Source organism: Symsagittifera roscoffensis, chromosome 3 (assembly GCF_963678635.1).
Source record: "Symsagittifera roscoffensis chromosome 3, txSymRosc1.1, whole genome shotgun sequence".
In the NCBI taxonomy this organism is placed as follows: Eukaryota; Metazoa; Xenacoelomorpha; order Acoela; family Convolutidae; genus Symsagittifera; species Symsagittifera roscoffensis.
Window position 1 is genome coordinate 44923307 of NC_087064.1, and position 19803 is coordinate 44943109.

The 19803-nt window shown below is 35.4% G+C and overlaps 1 protein-coding gene across 2 annotated transcripts; it reads left to right on the forward strand.

Annotated features, from left to right (window-relative positions):
• The first annotated feature begins 1352 nt into the window (after positions 1-1352).
• On the forward strand, positions 1353-18709 carry LOC134841268 (N-glycosylase/DNA lyase-like). 2 transcript variants are annotated; one of them, XM_063857143.1, is made up of 8 exons: positions 1353-1448; positions 4866-5085; positions 5514-5703; positions 5811-6022; positions 10845-11022; positions 11409-11458; positions 11698-11870; positions 18394-18709. In XM_063857143.1, exons 1-7 carry the CDS (start codon positions 1363-1365, stop codon positions 11860-11862), a joined length of 1101 nt encoding a protein of 366 aa, XP_063713213.1. In that variant the 5' UTR covers positions 1353-1362; the 3' UTR covers positions 11863-11870; positions 18394-18709. The 2 variants fall into 2 exon arrangements, with proteins under 2 accessions (XP_063713213.1, XP_063713212.1); XM_063857142.1 differs by having other exon boundaries at positions 11698-11864.
• Positions 18710-19803: the final 1094 nt, after the last annotated feature.

Consider the following 19803-nt stretch of genomic DNA (forward strand, 5'->3'; position numbering starts at 1 on the left):
CGATACAAGTTTTGCTTTCCAATTAATTAGAGTTGCTTTAGCATGAGGAAGTTTTGAAGATTTGGATTCCGAGGAGACAGTTTGATAAAAAATATGATTGATAACTAGAAGAAAAATGAAAGGAATTACTGAAATTCTTTTTAAGTCATATTCATTAAATCCTTTATTACACAAGCAAAGCGTTGTGTGATAGTACGATGGAATTTTTTTTCCAACCTTAGTCGCAAATAAAAAAAGCTACCTTTCGTTGTAATTTTGACAATGTGAAAATGCTACTTTTGGGGCTCTTTTTAAGCAGAAGGCAGCATTAGCAGTTTAATACTATTGACGTTTGATTAATAATAAGTTAAGACCGTTGATGTTTTTTTAATTCATCAAATGAACGGAAAAAAGTTATGTTTCATGTAGCAGTATAATAATTAAAATTCCGTTTCAGAAATTTTCAACTCAGTCGATTTCGTGAGATTTGTGAAACGCTCAATTTGGCTTTACATTTTCCAATTTGTTACATGCTAAGGCAGCGTGATTGGCTTTAGATTATTTATTTCCCAATTATTGCATGCTAATTTTGTATTTTTGTGAAATTTGAAGTTCCCTTTTGGCGCTTGGTTTAGTTTTGCTAAGATTTAGTGGTAAATTGTATTGGGCAGTCAACTGGACAGACATTCATTTTCGAGGACTCAGGATTAAGTCCCGTAGATAACCTTTATATTTTAAAAATCAAATATTGTTTGCTTGTGTTTGCGAATTGCAACTTCGCCGCTGCGCCCAATTTGATTTTCATGAAAACCTTGTTCAATTTGAAAAGTTGGGTGTAACAAAGAATGTGATTCATTCAATGATTCAATCACATTGAAAGTTTTCAGTCGTAATTTGAGATGCATTTAAAAAATTTCTAGAAACTATTAACCATAGTCAAGGCATTTTTTTCTAACGTTAAAAACCAATTCCATGAGGAACATTTTAAAAAACGTCAGTAAATTTATCTTGAAAAATATTTTTTCATTTTTCTTTTTTTTTGTTTTTCTACTTCTTTTTTGAATTTCTTTGTTATAAGTTATCTTTATTACTTCTTGAGGGTCATGCTGTTTTAATTCTGTTGTATCGCAAGTGGTGCGAAGCTCAGCTTCGCCTCTGTGTTGAAATTGACGTTCTGACTGGTCGCCATATTTCCTCTTTCAGAATAATATCGCGAAAAATGTTGTCATATTGGAGGTGATCTCGTCATACATCTTTGAATATTGAATTCAATTGAGAACTATAGAATAAATGAATTGGAGGCAGAATGTCGTATTCAAATTTCCGTTGATTCGTTCAAGTGTTTTCAGAGCTACCAGGTTTGAGTAAGTTTCAGATTGGAGTATGGCTTTCAAAGTGGAGTTTGTTCACTGTATCAGTAAGCAGTTGTTGAATCTGCATTGCATGCTGCTGGGAGGACAGTCTTTCAGGTATTCATTTTAAGCGGGGCATTGAAAAATTAATTTTTGGCAAAGAACAAGTTCTCTCCTTGAAAAGATTTTTGATGCATGTCAATCCTTAAAAGGCTTAAAACGATGCAAGTTTTGCTTTCCAATAAATTAGAGTTGCTTTAGCATGAGGAAGTTTTGAAGATTTGGATTCCGAGGAGACAGTTTGATAAAAAGTATGATTGATAACTAGAAGAAAAATGAAAGGAATTACTGAAATTCTTTTTAAGTCATATTCATTAAATCCTTTATTACACAAGCAAAGCGTTGTGTGATAGTACGATGGAACTTTTTTTCCAACCTTAGTCGCAAATAAAAAAAGCTACCTTTCGTTGTAATTTTGACAATGTGAAAATGCTACTTTTGGGGCTCTTTTTAAGCAGAAGGCAGCATTAGCAGTTTAATACTATTGACGTTTGATTAATAATAAGTTAAGACCGTTGATGTTTTTTTAATTCATCAAATGAACGGAAAAAAGTTATGTTTCATGTAGCAGTATAATAATTAAAATTCCGTTTCAGAAATTTTCAACTCAGTCGATTTCGTGAGATTTTTGAAACGCTCAATTTGGCTTTACATTTTCCAATTTGTTACATGCTAAGGCAGCGTGATTGGCTTTAGATTATTTATTTCCCAATTATTGCATGCTAATTTTGTATTTTTGTGAAATTTGAAGTTCCCTTTTGGCGCTTGGTTTAGTTTTGCTAAGATTTAGTGGTAAATTGTATTGGGCAGTCAACTGGACAGACATTCATTTTCGAGGACTCAGGATTAAGTCCCGTAGATAACCTTTATTTTTTAAAAATCAAATATTGTTTTCTTTTTTGCCTTTTTTAAAGCTAATTCTTGACATTTGTTTGCTTGTGTTTGCGAATTGCAACTTCGCCGCTGCGCCCAATTTGATTTTCATGAAAACCTTGTTCAATTTGAAAAGTTGGGTGTAACAAAGAATGTGACTCATTCAATGATTCAATCACATTGAAAGTTTTCAGTCGTAATTTGAGATGCATTTAAAAAATTTCTAGAAACTATTAACCGTAGTCAATGAACTATGATTTCCTTCTTTTTTGATTTTATATATTGCCAAAGTGTTCTAGAGTTTTTCAGGCGAGAAATCTGCAGGACTCTTCTAGCTTAGTTGAATTTCTTTATAAGCACATAAAGTTCCAGCTAAAAGTTTTGCTGGTTTGAAGCAGAGGTATTTTTATGCTTGAGACGACAAAGTTCAGTGATTCGAGTCTGACCAGGACCTGTACTACTGGAAATTGAACTTTTTTGGCTCTTTTTGCGCTCAAAGATGTTTTACTGATGTTAAGATCATTTTTTTACTATTCTAGAATGCGATTTTAAGTTTTACTAATGGTGCAGGTTATATACACTTGCGAAGCAAAGTGTATTAGCACGAACTGTTTTTTCCAACCTAAGTCGCAAATAAAAGAGCTACTTTTGGTGGAACTTTTGAATCGGTAGGCTGTGGTAGCAGTAAATTATCTTATGTGCTTTGACATTTGATTAGTAAAAAAGTTAACGCAGCTGATGCATTTTAAATTCATCAAATGAACCGAAAAAAGTTGTTTAGCAGTACAATGATAAACAGTTCGATGTCAAAATTTTTCCAACTCTAATTTGGCTTCATGCTTTCCAATTTATTACACGCAAAATTGTGTCTTTTTGTATTTTTTGCTGCATGGAATTGGCAATTTATTGGCGTATGTAGCTGCATTATTGGTGGCTAGTCTTTGGGGATTTTAAAGCATCCGTGGCTAGTGCAGGAGACTCAAATTTGCTAGGTTGCAGATTCGAATCCGACACCTAGCCGAGTTTTTGCTCATTCGAGGCTTATTTCTGTTTTTTTTAGAGCTGCTTTTTGGTCGTGTTCTCGCAAGTGTTTGCGAAGCGCAGCTTTGCCTCTGAAAATTCTTACTTCCCTGCTTTTGTCTATTTAGTTTGCGCGTAAACAAAAGAAATCATAATAATCTTTTTCAAGTTTTGTCAAATGTCAACCCAATACGAGAAAACGCATTGAAAATTTTCTGTTTTGTACGTTTGGTCTGGATAAAATAAATCATCAAAAGCTCTTCACTGGTCATAGTTGAAGATGAAGCATTTTTATTAATTTTTTACACGTATCAAATCAATGAATTTGCTCACATATCTTAATTTATTTTAACTTATCTTATGTCTTGCTGATAAAAACTATTGAAAAAATAATTTTTCCTATTTTACTTTTGAACATTTTAACTCTTTGTGTTTACTTTTTTACACTAGCCGGCAGCGTAGTCTTTTAGTAAGAATTTTTTGTTCTAATCTCAATCGCAATTAAAAGTGTTTACTAAAAATGTTCTCTTATTTGGTGGCACTTTTGCTATAATCACGATCTGTAGCATTAGAAATTTCATAGCATCTCTTCTCTGCTTTATTTTTGGCTATTGTTTGTGATTTATTAAGCGTGCGTGCGTGCGTGGCTGAGTGGCTAGTGCGTGGGACTCATAATCTCTAGGTCGCAGAGCTCTTCGGAGATGTAGTCGAATTTTTACTAATTTGAGGCTTATTTCTACTTTTTCGTATTGCACTTTACAGAGTTGCTTTTTGTCGTGTGCTCGCTTGTGTTTGCGAAGCCAAGGTTCCTCTGTGTGAAATTTAGTTTTAAAAAGAATAGAAAAAATCGCAGTTTTTACATATAGTTATTTTTTTGTTTATATTCTTTTAAATTTGAGCAGCCAGAAGCCTGGCCTAATTTCAATTATTCAAATTTAATCACCATATGATTTCTAGCAAGCTAAACTGCCACTTGTAGCACAATTCAAGCGTTACTGCCATTTTTTTCTTACCCTGCGATGACGCATATGGTCGAACTTGCTTTGCTAATTTCCCATCAAGTAGCTATTCTTGTTTTCATACGAATTTTCTGATATTCGATTTAGATAAGATGTAAATTGGTCTGGCCGCTCGTGAGAGGAGCTCTTCATACAAAAGTTCGAAGTAAACTATTGGTATTTAGTAGATAAATTTAGCTGACGCGATCTGATGAAGAAATAAGCTACAGCATTCTTTGAATCAAAATAATTTACTGTGGATGCCTTTTCCCTTAATTCAAAATATTTCTAACATCTGTAATTAGTAAGAAGGTCATGTTTCTGAATGAATATCCACCGTGTGCTACTTCAAATGTTGTAGTGATTTTTTTGAGTTAGCATCGGTTGAGATATCTTGAAAACTACACATATATAAGAAAACGCAAAAAATCTGTTAAATGCAAAACAATTTTTTTCCCATTAAAAGAACTGAAAATAAGTTTTTTTTTCTGAATGTGGTTCAATATTTACTGCGGAATTGAAACCTTATTTTAAGGCCGTTGCGATTGATGGTTTTGGTTTTGAGTTTTGGACTGTTTTTCAGATGGACCGAGAAAAGGGATAATTGCTTCATGGGAGTTGTAAGGAATTACGTTGTGCAGATAGAACAGCATCCAACAAAGTGTCGCTTCAGTTTGAGCTCCAACGTCAAAATGGAAGAGTCTGCCGTTCGTGCTGAATTGGAGGATTATTTACAACTAAATTTTCCAATCGAGGATTTCTATAAATTGTGGTGCCAACGAGATCCAAATCACTTCGAGAAGGTCTGGCAAGCTTAACATCAGTCTAGCTATTCATATCTCTGTTAATATCAGGAATGTAAACCTTTGCTACTATTTTGAGCGTACATTTCTGGTTGACGGACTCAGGGTTGTTTGTTGGTGCCATTTCCACTAAATTTAGGTGGTAAAAAATTCGTTTCAAAAGTTTTTAGTTTCAAAAATTTGTTTCAAAAGGGGCAAAATTGATTGAAATTCATCGGAAAAATTATTCAAAATCTTTCAAAACATTTGCTTAAGTTCATTGTGAACAGTAGATCATGACAAAAATTCGAAAGATAGGGCTACATGACAAAAGATGGTATCTTTTGTCATGGGTGATTTTGGAAGGTAATCTTTGCCCTGACATCAAACGTAGTCTTTGGCCGCACATTGTGTCTGCTCTTTACATGGTCTGATTGCTGCTGTTTTAGAAAGCACGCGCTTTGTCTGGTGTGAGGATGCTGCGCCAGGACCCATTTGAAAATGTCATTTCCTTCATATGCTCTCAGAATAACCATATATCCAGAATATCACAACTTGTCAATAAAGTCTGTGTACATTTTGGCTCGTATATTACTACAATCGACGGACAAGATTTCTACGCATTTCCAAGTTTAGATGGTGAGTGAATACGAAGTTTGGACACTTGAAAACTTGAACTTTTTTGAGTGCTTCAAGTAACGATTATTTTAATAACTAATCTAATAAATATGGCTTTTGATTTGCAGACCTTCTGGAAGTGAAAGATCTTGAAAAGAGGTTGCGGGATTTGGCATTTGGATACAGGGCAGCTTATGTCTCCAAAGCTGTTCAGTTTCTAGCTAATCAGCAGGGATCGAAAGGGGGAGGAGGTGGTGAGATGTGGTTGAACCAGTTGAGAGATGTATCTTACGAAGAGGCAAAGACGAAGCTGCTACAGATTCCGGGCATCGGACCCAAGGTGAGGTTTATCCAGAGCATCGAAACTAAACCGAATCCAGATATCTAGGAAGAATAGAAGAATATACGGATCTCTTTAACTATTCCCCCGCCCTCTATGGTACCTAGTAACGAATCATATTAACAATATATATTTAACGGTTAAGTATATGTGAATTTTGCACGTAGTAACAGATCTATGTTTCTAGGTTAAGTTTCGGATAAATTACCTCTCATTTTATAGAGAAGTCATTTCCCACTTTTTGGTTCACAATAAGAACATGATTGGATTTTGCTCGATGTCACGCGATATCGCGCGATGTCATATCACGAGATCAGATCTCAACAGGCGGTTAACTTTCCATTTATATAGAAGTTGATTTTCTACTTTTTTTATCGCTCTCTAATTAAGCTGTTGGTTATCCCTAGTTTTGCTGCCAACCTGTGAAAGGTTATGGGCCCAGCTGCTAAAGCACGTGTCAGAAGTCAAGATTGACTGACTTAACAAAAAGATTTGAGAGATCAAGCTGTAAATTGTTGACACCGTTAAAGTCACAAAAAAGACAGCCGAGAAAAAAGTCACTAAGTGAACTGGCAGATAGACAACAGAGCAATACACAGAGTCATTGAGACAGGGCATTGAGGCAATTCAGTGATCAGTGAAGTCTGGAGTCACAAGGAAAGCTGAAAGAAGCACGCGACAGAAAGAGAAAGAGAGAGAGAGAGAGAGAGAGAGAGAGAGAAAGAAAGAGAGAGATAGATAGATAGATAGATAGAGAGAGAGAGAGAGAGAGAGAGAGAGAGAGAGAGAGAAGAAAGAAAGAAAGAAAGAGAGAAAGTAACAGTGATAGATAGAAATTTGATAAACTCAATTGATGTGGTGTTTTATAATTTTGTAGATATTTGTTGTTGCTTGGGGGATCGTTATCCGTCGCCGCAAGATCTTAACTCCAACCTGATTTAAAGAATAGAAGTTCCACAAAAGAAAACACTCCAAAATGTCTATTTTGCTAATCATGAGATACATGATTACTTATATTATGCACTGCGATGTTTGCTGATATAATATAGACTGAATTTTTGTCGTTGAAAAGTCCGTGGAACATAGGGTATTTGTTCAGAGCAATAGAGTTTAGGTGAAAAATGTCTAAGTCAGAGAGAATAGTGTTTTCAGTAGATGAAGAAGATTTTTTGTACTTTGCAGAGCAATTTGAGGCTAGAATTTTTCATCTCAAACTGAATAAAGTTATAAATAGAGAAGTAGATGAGAAAGATTTTGCACCCAGTGTTAGGAATAATGCTATTGTACAACAGAGAGAGGCATCTTTAGGAAAGTACATCTTAAAGGGAGGCATCTTTAAGGAAAAGAAATTTTTGGTGTAAAAGAATTGCATGTTAGGTATGAGTTGGTCCAATGTTTAGACAAAAAATCTGTTTTGTTTTCAAGACTCTATAAATGCAAGGGAAGTAAGGCTTGGGAAGTTTTGTGCAAAAGGTTCAAAAGCGCCGAGAGACCGAAACTGCAGCAGTTCATTTCAGATTTAACTTCGATAAGATTGAAAGCTTATGAGAGTGTAGTCGATTATATCTCTAGAGCTGAAGAGTTGCAGTATAATTTAGATGAAGTAGACAAGGGTTTAAGTGAAAAGATTTTTGTGTCAATCATTCCTTAAGGCCTACCAAAAGAGTTCAATACGTTTTGTACTTTGGTTAAGTTTAGCAAAGATGATAAGAGTTTGAACGAAATTAAAAAAGACTTAAACTTTGGAAGTGATCATAGGAACAGGATGGCCACTTGGTATCTTTTTAGATACTGGTATCTAAAAGTCACTATTTGGTATCTTTTTTTACGTAAGTATCTATTTTCAGACGTGAATGGGAAAGTGCAGGGCAACCAGGACTCTCGTGATTGGCTTCTCCTGGGCAAGACTTGTGGACGGCGAAGACGAGTTTGTGGAATGTCAGTTGGACAAAAAACGAATCAATATCAGCAATGGGCGATCTCGACTGACGCAACACGAAAACTCAGATGTCCATAAGTGAGTGAACTCTTGTCTTGACTGGTATGATGAAAAAACAAAGCAAGTCGTTTGTGTTTACACATCAACAGATTTCTAGTATTTGACTGTTTAGGTCGAAAGTAGCAGCTCTCAATCGGCAGCCAACTTTGCAGGCATCGCTTGTGCAACATTGTGATGTCCAAACGGGAACTCGCAACGCGGTGGCATTGCACGTTTTGAGTCTTGTTTTGAATAAACAGACATTTTGGTCTAGCGACTCTGTTAACCGCAAACGATCTAAGTACAAGAAAATGTTTCCTGATTCATCATTCACGTCTCTCAACTGCGGAAAAACCAAAGCCAGTTATATTGCAGTACATGCACTAGCTCCTTACGCCCGAGAGCAGTTTCGGAACCTATACAGCGGTAAACTTTTTGGGCTGCACGTCGATGAAACAACTTATAATAAAAAAGTGCAGAAAGACATCTCTTCTACCAACGATGAGCTCAAAAAAGCAAAAGAGCTGGTCGAGCATCTGGAAAAGAAGAAATCCAAGCTTGAAGCTGACCGCGATTCAGTTGCTGTTTCGTTTGTTTAGCGGTGTCTGAAAGTGTCCTTTTTTAAAGCAAAATTTAACTTGGTTACTTTTTGGTATCTTTTTCAGGAATATGAATGAGGTATCTTTTTTATTCCCAACCAAGTGGCCACCCTGCATAGGAATGAGAAGGAGGAGACTGAGCCTTCGTTTATTCCTAGAACAAAAACATGTTTTAGGTGCAATAAAACAGGATACATAACAGCTCATTGTAAATCTAAGTTAGTGAATAAGGTTAACCAGTCATCAAGTGATAGACCTCCTGTGAAATGTTTCAGGTGCTTAGAAATAGGACACATAGCTAGGGATTGTAAGAAGGCCTTTGAGAGAAAAAGCGTGAGCGAAGACCAGCAGTTGGGTGAAACAAATGAAAGTTATTTTAGCTTTTACAACTCAGCCGAGAGAGTCGACGGTGACCTAGTTATAGATTCAGGCGCAACTTGCAGTATGAAAAAGGATCGGAATTTATTTGTTGAGCTGGACCAGAGTTTTAGCGAAACTGTTGAAAACGCTAACAAAACAGAGTCTAAGGTTTTAGGTAAAGGAAGAGTTGAGTTTTTTGTAAAAGATTCTCAAGAAAACTCGAAACAATTTTCAATGAGTGATTGTTTCTATTGCCAGAAAACTCCGAAATTTTAGTGTCTGTCTCAAAACTTACTAGAGGAGGAGCTAAGGTAGTTTGGAGAAAAGTCATGTATTGAGCAAGGATATGGGACCGTTTATCCATTTAGGGAGCGAGGAAATCTTTTTAATTGGAAATTAATAGGATTTAGAAATCACGAAAAATTAAGTGTTGATAAAGTGGAAAACAATTTTCCAGAGTTCAGAGTCAATAAGATTTGTTTTTTCAGAAAGACAGAAGAGAAGATTGAGAAATTTAGTGAGCAAAATGAGAACTTGATGATAAATGACGATGATATAATGAAAGAGGTTGAGCTGAAAATTGAGTCTAGAGACCATCCAAAAACTAAAACGTCATTAGTTGAACCAGGTAAGGAGGAGTCGAGAAACTTATGCGAGGTTCACAAGTTTCAGAGTATGGACATGAAGTTAGATTCAAAGATAGGGGAGAGTGAGAAGTTTGAAAGCAGAGCAGGCAAATTGATCAGGATATTCGAGCTAGGACAGAAAAAAAAGTGATATTGCTCTCAACAAACATCGTACGGGACATGGTTAAACTGAACTTCCAGACTACTGTAGGCTAAGATGTAGTTCTTATTTTGAAAGGAGGATTGTTAAGTTTCGGAGAAATGACCTCTCACTTTATAACTTTATAGAGAAGTCACTTCCCACTTTTTGGTTTAAAAAAAGAACATGATTGGATATCGCACGATGTCACGCGATATCGCGCGATGTCATATCACGAGATCAGATCTCAACAGTCGGTTAACTTTCCATTTATATAGAAGTTGATTTGCTACTCTTTTATGGCTGTCTAAATAAACTGTTGATTATGTTGATTATACCTAGTTTTGCTGCCAATCTGTGAAATTTTGCACCTAGTAACAGATCTATGTCCTTTTGCAAAAGGGGCATACTTAGAGAGATCCAAATCTACTTTGATTTTGTTCAGTTGATAATTAAATGATTTAAACAGGTGAAAATCTTAAGTTGAATTGTTACGTTAACGTCTAGATCGAATGCTCCATTGTTTATTGATCAATTAATCAGTTTATTGATCAGTTGCGCCATTGGTCCATTACCCCATTGTTTATTCAACTTTTTACAACTCTCTGCTGGCTATGTGTCTCTCATATATGTCGGTTTGGGCTCAGTGGTAATTTGTATGTTTATAGCATTGTTTTTAACTGCATTCTTCTACCAGTATCTAGTAAAGGAGTTGAACACGCTATTGAGGATGCACCACCCTTGAAAGTTTTCCCTCTCGGGCTATCTGATATCTGATCCGCCGAAAATTCTCTTTCACCAAAAGAATTCTCTCTCAAATGAGGTCCGAGTACAGTCAACGCGTTTCTCAACGCGTACTTTCTCAACCTTTCTCAACGCGTACTTAAACTGGATAGTACCCAAACTGCTCCCGCTGGCCATCCACCGTTCCCATCTCAATCTTCTTAACTGTGTCCAGAACACAACCGTTTTAGACCCAATAGACTTGTGGCTTCTCCGATGGAGGTCGCGAACTTTCTGGGGCCCAGTTTAGGCATGCTGGACGCGACACTCGTGGCTAAAAACTATAACAACAACAACAACAACAAAAAAGGAGTAGTTAATTTTTTTGTGCCTGCAGGTGTCTGACTGTGTGTGTCTGATGTCTCTGGACAAAACCAGTGCAGTACCAGTGGACACACATGTACTGCAGATAGCACAGAGAGATTACAGGGTGGGAATGAACAAAGGGGGAGGGGGAACGAAGGGAAAAGGAGGCAAACTGCTCTCCCTCACTGTCAAAAACTATCAAACTATCAGTGAGTTCAGAAAAAGGAACATATTCTAACTCTTATTTTTTTCAGAACATTTAGCGCGATCTGCTCCTTGCAGCATCGCTGGTTCTGCGAATTTACTTTTTAAAGTAGCGACTAGTAATCTGAATTAGAATAGGATATGCTTGATGCCTCATTTTTAAAAAAACTCAGTTCCAAAACCAGGTTCCTAACTAGAATCGGGTTCTTTGATTTTAGTATGATATACTGGAATTATTTGTTTCTGTGTTGTGATGGGCTGGAGTGATATTTGGAAATATACAAAACTTTCACTTTTGTATTTCATGGGTTATCATCGTCCAAAGCAATCTTTCAAAAGATATAAGCAGACACCGCATGTGTACGTAACTTGGATTGTGGTTTTGTTTCAGCGGATTTCTTCCACGAGTTATTTGGCGACTACTCAGGATGGGCTCATACGGTGAGTCAGCTTACGAGAAAAAGATTAAAATTCAGTTTAAATGAAGTACTTTCAAGGGTTCCACTCGTAATAAGCTACAGAAAAAAATTACAGCGTATTGATAAAATTTTACGCTTTAATTTATGACTTGCACAACGAAGGAAAACTGGAAATTACTGGTGGATAAATTAAATTGTTATAAATTCAGCGGTATCCGTGTTATTTAATCAGCAGAATTGGTTGATGTTTAATTTTGCCAGGTCTTGTTTTGCTCTGACCTGAGAGAGGTACCTGGCAAGAGGAAATTGGAGGAGCAACTGGGCAAAACTGCATTAAAGACAACTGTAGAACCAGTGAAAGAAGAATTCAAACCCAGTGATGGAAAAATTTTGAAAACTGCAAGTGATGAGCAAATTTATGGATAGAGGTAGAGGTGATGTTTTTTCTTTGTGTTTTCTTATTCTATTAATTTACCGCAAGTCAAAACAGTACTTTCATTAAAATGAAAAATTATACAATGATTGAAAACAGACAAACATTAAAACGCCCTTCAAATCACACAAAACAATGATCAACAGTGACTCGTTGACTATGAGGAAAACACCAATCATTAGATTAAAATCGCTCTGCTTCACAAGCTTAGTTTTTCTTTACATTTGAGCCTTAAGTTTTTAAATTGTCTGGTACCATTTTTTCGAGTGGCCAAAAGATGGATCGGTCTAAGGCATAACATATTCCAGTCCAGCATCTAAAAGGAGTTTGGTTTTTAACCATTCAATATCTATGACTGAAACCAGTTGAAATGGCTGAAAGAATATACAGGGTAAACTAGCCATTGTTTTGTTCTTTTCTTCATTCGTATACAAACATCTCGGAGATTTGAAAGACCCGTTTTTAGGAACCAGAGAGTTTCAATGGTTTAATTTTTAAAGTTTAAATGAGTGAATTGAAGACACTTGTTGGGGTTGTGTTGGGTTGATTTGTTTTCAAATGCAAATCAAACTCATTTGCTAATAGGAAGAGAATTACTCTCCAAGTACGAAAGTACAAATGGTGCGAAAAACCTGATCGTGAATTAGTTTCAAAATTGATTTTAATTTTTACACAAGCCAAGCGTAGTGTGATGGTGCGACGCTACTTTTTTCCCCAACCCTATTGCAAATCAAAATGTTCATGAAAGTGTTTACTTTTTGGCTGCACTTTTGCTATAATCACGATCTGTAGCATTGGAAATTCAATAGTATCTGTTCTCTGCTTTATGTGTAGCTAGTGTTTTTGATTTAATAAGCGTTCGTGGCTGACTGGTTAGTGCGTGAGACTCATAATATGTAGGTCGCAGATCAAATGCAAGACGTAGCAGAATTTTTGCTACGTCGAGGCTTGTTTCTACTTTTTCTTATTCACTTTATAGAGCTGCTTCTGTGTGAAAATTTTGTTGATCTGCTTTTTGTCAGTTTTGTCAATAGCACTAGTTTTAGTTATCTTTGGTGGAATTTTTTGCTCCATAGCAGTGGCAATTTTTCATGATCTATGGCTGCATCATGGTGGCTAGTGTTAGAAAAATTTCAATGGCCCGTGCGGCAGATCCGAGATTGTGAGACTCCAAATCTCTAGGTCACAGTTTTGAATACGTCACAGTTAATTCGAGGCTTCCGTCTTCTTTTTCTTCTTTCATTTTTAGAGCTGCTTTTTGTCGTTTTCTCGCTTGTGTTTGCGAAGTGCATCTTCGCTGCTGTGTAATAATTACATTTCGGAGTGGATAACCAAAAAATACCTAGTATGCATTTCTCTCTAATTTGGTTAATCTTAGCAAAAAAAGTGCGTAACATCAATTTAATTTCAAATTCGAAAAGCTTCAACATGATTTATTTTGTCTCCGAACTGCAGAAAAGTCAGTATTGTTTTCGGTCTCATTGATTTCACTGACTTTTTTTCCAACTCTATGTTGGCTATATTTACAAAAAAAGCTTGTATGATAGTATGAACTCTCTTTTTTTCCAATCTATGGCGCAAATATTGTTGCGACAAAATGTGTTCATTTTGAAAGTTCATTTTGATCAATAACCAGCTAATGAGAACAGCCAATGCTAAGGATGTTAGCGCAGACTATTGTATTACAAATAGCACTTTAGTTTCAAGGTATCATTGATCTGTAGCGTAGAGGCAGGGAAGGAGACCCGCAAAAAATTAAGAGGGTTCGAACCTGTGAAGGGTCGGATGTTTCAAATGAACTTTTTCGTATACCAGTTAAAATGCGTCCGCTCTATAAATTGAGGAATGTCAGTTGATAAATTTCTTTTTTTTTTCAAATGACTGGCACTGATAATGCGTCATAATTGGCTTGCGTCACTTAGCAATTGTTTAGACTCATAATTGAGGTGCTTCACTGGAGAAATTTTTTCCCATAAATAACTTTAGGCACAGAATGGCGAACATTAGAAATGGTAATTTTAGATTCACTTTGTAATTGATTCTTATTTCTTTGTGTCTCCTGCACACTTGCCTGGAGGTAACGAATACGCCTGGTACGGCAAAGATCCTTGGTTCGAATCTGACAGGACCTATTTTTTTTCAAACGGGAAATATTCCATTTCACAAAAAATTGTCGGTTCATAATTTGCCTGCTTATGTTTTGTCGGCTTAGTTGTCATATTGTAGTATTGTTTTTTTTAGATTATAGTTGCTTTAAGTGCTATTTACGTGCTTTAAGTGCTCTGATCTTTGTAATTTTACTAGCCTTGACTTTTACGCGCCTTTAGTGCTCTGATGTTTGGAATTTTACTAACCTTGACTTTTATGTTTTCTTTTTTTTCGCTTAAAAACTTTATTCTGCCCAATTGATTTCGACCCATTTTTTGATCGGCTTTGTGATTTAATGTCGATTCGTTTCAAAGAAAACAAAATTTTTATGCTCACCTCTAGATTGCACAAAGTTCTAAAAATCTTAATAGAAATTCTAGTAATTTTTCCATGACAACAATTTTTTTTTCGGCTTTTTATTCTTTTTCCCTTATCTTTCAGCTTGATAGAATTTGGCCTATTTTATATCGGTTCAATGGCCATGATTCGTCTTTCCTCGAGCGAAAAAAAATGTGTTTTTTCGTGTCTGTGTTTTGAGGGTGAGGGGTTTTTTGATTTTTGTTTTCGCTTAAAGGGTTTCTGCTATGGTATTTTTCGAATTTGCTACCCTTTGGTAACTTTTCTTCCGATGCTTATTTCATATTTCATTGTCTTATCATGTTTTTTTTTTAATTTGAAAACGAATCTTATTTTTTTGATAGATCAATTTTTTTCGATTTTTTCTGACTTTTCGGCTTTCTTGTTTTGTATCTCAAGTGGTGCGAAGATCAGCTTCGCCTCTGTATTAGAGATGCTTTTTAGATCGTTGTAAATTTGTAGGTTTTTAAATTAAATTAACTGACTTTTAATTTTTTGAGACGCGAACTTTTCAAGACGAGTGACTAAAATAGATTTTTTTATTTAACAGTGCGTTAATTTTTTCTCCTCTCTATTTTTGGTAGATTTGGCCAAATAGTAAAATAATTCAAATGGGTTTCCTCAGTCTTGAAATGATTTTGACTGCTTTTTTGGATTCCAAATACAATTTTGTCTGAATATTTGTAACCGCAGAAACACATTTGTCTGAGAGCGCATGGTCTCTGCGGTGATTCAATGATACTTTGAGATGTGGCTAAATATGGATAGAAATTGATAATTGCATATGCGCCATGTCATGTTTTCAGTTTTTGAAACGGCGTGGAATGAAATATTGTAGGAGGTATGGCATTATCATGTGTTGTTTTTGCCAATTGAGAGTGTATTTTCGTAGTAAACTCTGTAAGGATGGCTACCCTTGCGATAAGCAAGGGTATTACAATCGGACACTAAACTTTTTCCCCGTAAACAACTTTGTCCACAGGATCTTCACTTCTTCTAGAGGATCTTCATTTCTAGAGGACCTTTCATATTTAAATAAAACTACTATCGCTTAAGTAGTAATTAGTTGAAGCCCGCTTCCGGCTTTGATTATCCTTCTAAAAAATTTTCCTTCCTGATACTTCACAAATTTATAAATTTACTATGTCTGATTTGATTTTTTTTTTTAAATTATTTAAACAGTTTTAGTTTATGTTATATTGACTCAGTCAACTTCTTTTGCGTAATTTTTCGTTTCTTATGAACACTTTTTCTATCGACGCATATTTCAAAATAATTTCATGGAAACTCTTCTCAAAAGATTCAACTTACTATCAGCATCAGTTTGCATATACTGTTTTGGCCTATCTGATGTTTCACTAATTTTCTGGATTCATCGGCTGAATACTTTTTTTTTATCGAAAATGTGTTCAATTTTTACAAGATCTTTTTTGCTTGTGCCGAATTACATTATTGTTAATATAGCAAGGTGTTCACTTCTTATAGGACAGTCAAACATGAAGGTATCTACTGTTTTCAACCGAGAACTTAAAGTGTTAAAGTCAGACCTTAACCGTGCTTCCACCTCATTGGTAAAAAAGCAGTCCTCCCCTTTTTTTACTTGGGTTGTCTGAGCCCCTATTCGAAGGAAAGCCGAAAATGTGGTGGTTGTATGTCTCAAAGCTGTCCTTACATGTTAGTCATGTTAACCGAAAGACACAGTTGTTTACCCAATCATTTACCAGTCTTTTTATCTGAACATGTTTTTATTGAGATTTTGACGAATTACATGAAACAATTTTAAATTCGAAAGTTAGGCATTTTTTGAAAATATTGGCGTATGACAGCACCGGACATGGATTAAGCTCGGCATTTCCGGACATTATGAATAAAATTTGGGTTAAATTGGTTGTTTTAACTGAAGCAAAACTTAAAAGAACACCTATTTTATAAATCAATTTTAAATTATCAATTGCGATTTGCAAACAAAAATTGGGTTTGCAATTAATCATCCCCTTAAATTTTAGCACCCGTACTTTATCATAGTTTTTAATTTTCTCATCCAGCAGAATACTAAATTCTCAATTGTTTTTTTTTAATTTTTATTATTTAATTTTTATTATTTAAAACTACGAGGACATCCTGTTCAAACAGGTCCGAATGGTTATCTGCAGGTGTAGGTAAATCATCAAAAATCTCCACTGCAGCCTTGTTATGTTTAATCACTTAATGTGAACTAAATGTGAACTTTCGGCTTTTCTTAGGTCGTGGAGACCGGGAAAGTGTGAATTGCGCTGTCCTGAGGAAAAGGTTTGCCTGTTGTTAGTTTTGCAATAATGCTAGATGATTCTAAAAACAAATTAAATTGGTCACCCTAAACGGGATTGGGTCGAAATCTCCTAACTTCTCAGCAAACAAACCTTGTTGATATGACGATGTAGGCGGCGCTCTTTGATCCATTCCACATCCAGTTTCATGTCGTTTTAATTCCTGCTGATACTCAGTGGTAACATTTTCAATAAATGCATCTTTTGATTCAACTTGTTGGTTTAAATCAATGTACATTTTAGGATATTTTCTTGTTCTAGGTTTTGCCACTCGTCATAGGATACCATATCAGAAAAGGAATTGTATGCGGTTGTATTTGAGGAAATGTTAGAATTATCAGGGGACATTATTGTTTTTAATCGTATCTAATTCTTCTATTTTTGAAAAGTTTTTGCTATTGTTGAAAATGTTTTTGCTAATTAAGCAATGCACAATCGGTCAAAGAAAGGTCAAATTTTCAAAAAGTTGGAAGATTATTGCCAAAGCAACTGACCTCAATGTTGTTTTTCTCAACGGTCAGGAACTATAATAAGTTGTTCCAATTATTGTGTTTTTTTTGTACGATTTATGAAACATTCCGCGCTTTATAACAATAGAGCTGCAAATTGATTAAAAAAATTTATAACATTTACGGATAACCGTACACTCCATTCTTCGAAATGAACTGCCGTTGAATATCCCCTTCAACGGGTAATGACTATCAAAATTCAAACTGTATATTTTTGTATCTTGGCGACGGGATCAAATTATTGTTTCGACCAATCAAAATGGGTAGAAACTTTGTATTCGGATGTGTTTTTGATTTATGATTTTGATAGAAATTGTTAAGCTGTATAAATCAACGCTAATTTTTTGAAATAATTGGATCACAAGCTTTCTTTACTTGATTTAACGTATTCAGAGCAATCAATAGAGTTCCCGCTGATAATGTGCTTACAATGTTATAGAATGACATAAACGAACAGGAGATCGCAATACAAATAAAATCATAAGTAATCAAATGAAATCAATCACAGTAAAAAAATTTAAAAATCACTTCATTGAAAAGTTTGAGCAGATATGGTTATAGCTGCATTAAAAACATATCATCCGCCAAATATTCAACTAGAACCAAGACATTGATCTCAAGTAATGTTCTGTTGCATGGATGCAGCCTCAACTACACTACTTTTTTGTTGTATTTTTCTACAATGCAACTCAGTGTTTCTTTTTTCTGTTATATCTGAAAAATACAGTGGCGTGCGCAGAAACTTTTCACTTTTGAAATTTTTATGTGCGGACCTTTTTTTTTAGGTCGACCAATTTGATTTTCCGAGTTCTCCGAAAATACTACAAGGACCCTATTTTGTCATAAATTTTTTGCGCCGCAAGTAAATTTTTCAAAAAACAAGCCAAAAAAGGTGCCTTTAGAAGAATTTTAAGCTTGGTCAGCCAAAAGTGGATGTCGTTAAGTTATGCAAAAGGGGGACCCTTTGGAAAAAATTGGCAACCAAAATTGAGGAGGGTTGGGGGCGACCCCTTCGGCACGCTTCTGGAAAAATATCATTTTATCTCCCCTAAGTCGACGGTCTCCCTTAACTGTACGGTTGATCCATAAAGATAACACACTAATAGATATCATACTAAACTTTTAGTCTAAGACAAAAAATAGTTGTAGGTCCATGAATTTTTCACCGCATAGATTTAATTGAATGTACATGTGTTTATTTTAGACAGAAGCGTGGTGAAGGCGGTACCACTATCATTACCATTGTGTCGTCGAAATTTTCTGGGCCAACGCTGCAGCCAGAACCTCATCTCAGCTGTTGCTTGAATGCATATCTGCAGAAATTACATCAAATTATGATACTTGGAAAACACTAACAAAGGGACTTGAAATTCTACATCGAACATTTGAAAAGTGCGTCATTCCGAAACCGAAATACCTTGCTTTCCTAGACTGCCGATCGCTTTGTTAATATGACATAATATGTAAACTCCGTAGTTTCAAATGTATAATGTGGGTTAACAATATGCTTGAGTAGTTTGACTGTGAATTCAGAAGTTATTTTGGACTTTTTGAGAGTCGATGAACGTAGTTAAGATCATTTAGTAAAAGACTTAAAATTTGTTATTTGTTCGAACGGTTTCCGCGGTTTAATTTTTGATTATTTTTAAGTTCAGTTCATTTCTTTTGTTAAAAGAAAAGCAAACTCAACTATCGAAATAAAAATTTTACGGAAAAAAACTTTACCTTTTGATCCAGTTTTCTCAAATTGAGTCAGTTTTTATCAAAAATTGTCAAAAAATTGAAATTCAAAGAATGTTGAAGCTATATATATTTTTTACTTTGAAACTCGAAAGTTGAAGTTTTTTCCTTAAAATAACTCAATTTTTCTTTTCTGTTTCTTGGCGTTCATTGAAACTTCTCCAGCTGTCTGAAAAAATTGAGTTTTTGCATTTTGAAGCTATTGGATCTTAGCGGCTTTCTCATTCGTGTTAGCGAAGCGCAGGGTGACCATTTTTTTGAGAGAAAAATAGTGACTATGACAATTTTCGAATTTTTTGTCGACCTTTTTTTTCAGGTCCGCCAAATTAGTTTTTCAAGCTCTGCCAAAGCACTAAAAAGTCCTTGTTTTGGCCAAAATTTCTGCGCCGAAGGCATAATTTTGAATAAACAGGCTGAAAAAGTTATAGGCACTTTTTGAAAAATTGTGAAAAAAATTGCGTTTTTTCGGCGCGCGCTCCCCCCTCAATATTAGTATATATTGGCGCCAAAGGCACCTTTAGAAAAATTTTAGTGTCCGTCACCAAAAACCGTTGCAATAGTGACTTTTAGTGACCATTGAAAAAATAGTGACCAATAGTGACTGGTCACTAAAATAGTGATCAAGTGGTCACCCTGGCGAAGCGCAGCTTCGCCTTTGTGCTTAACTAATTCGTTTGAATATCTTTCTTGAACACCTCTTACCATAGACAAAATCAGGCATTTGTTTGTTTTATTCTGTTTCGGTAGTGTCGAAAAAATTTCGGAAAATTGAACTATTTGTTCTTTTTTGCAAATAAATTATTTGCCATATTGAGGGCTGAACATTCTCTGCTGAAAGCAACTGCCTATTTTCCTAGTCATTCGATTTTCAAGG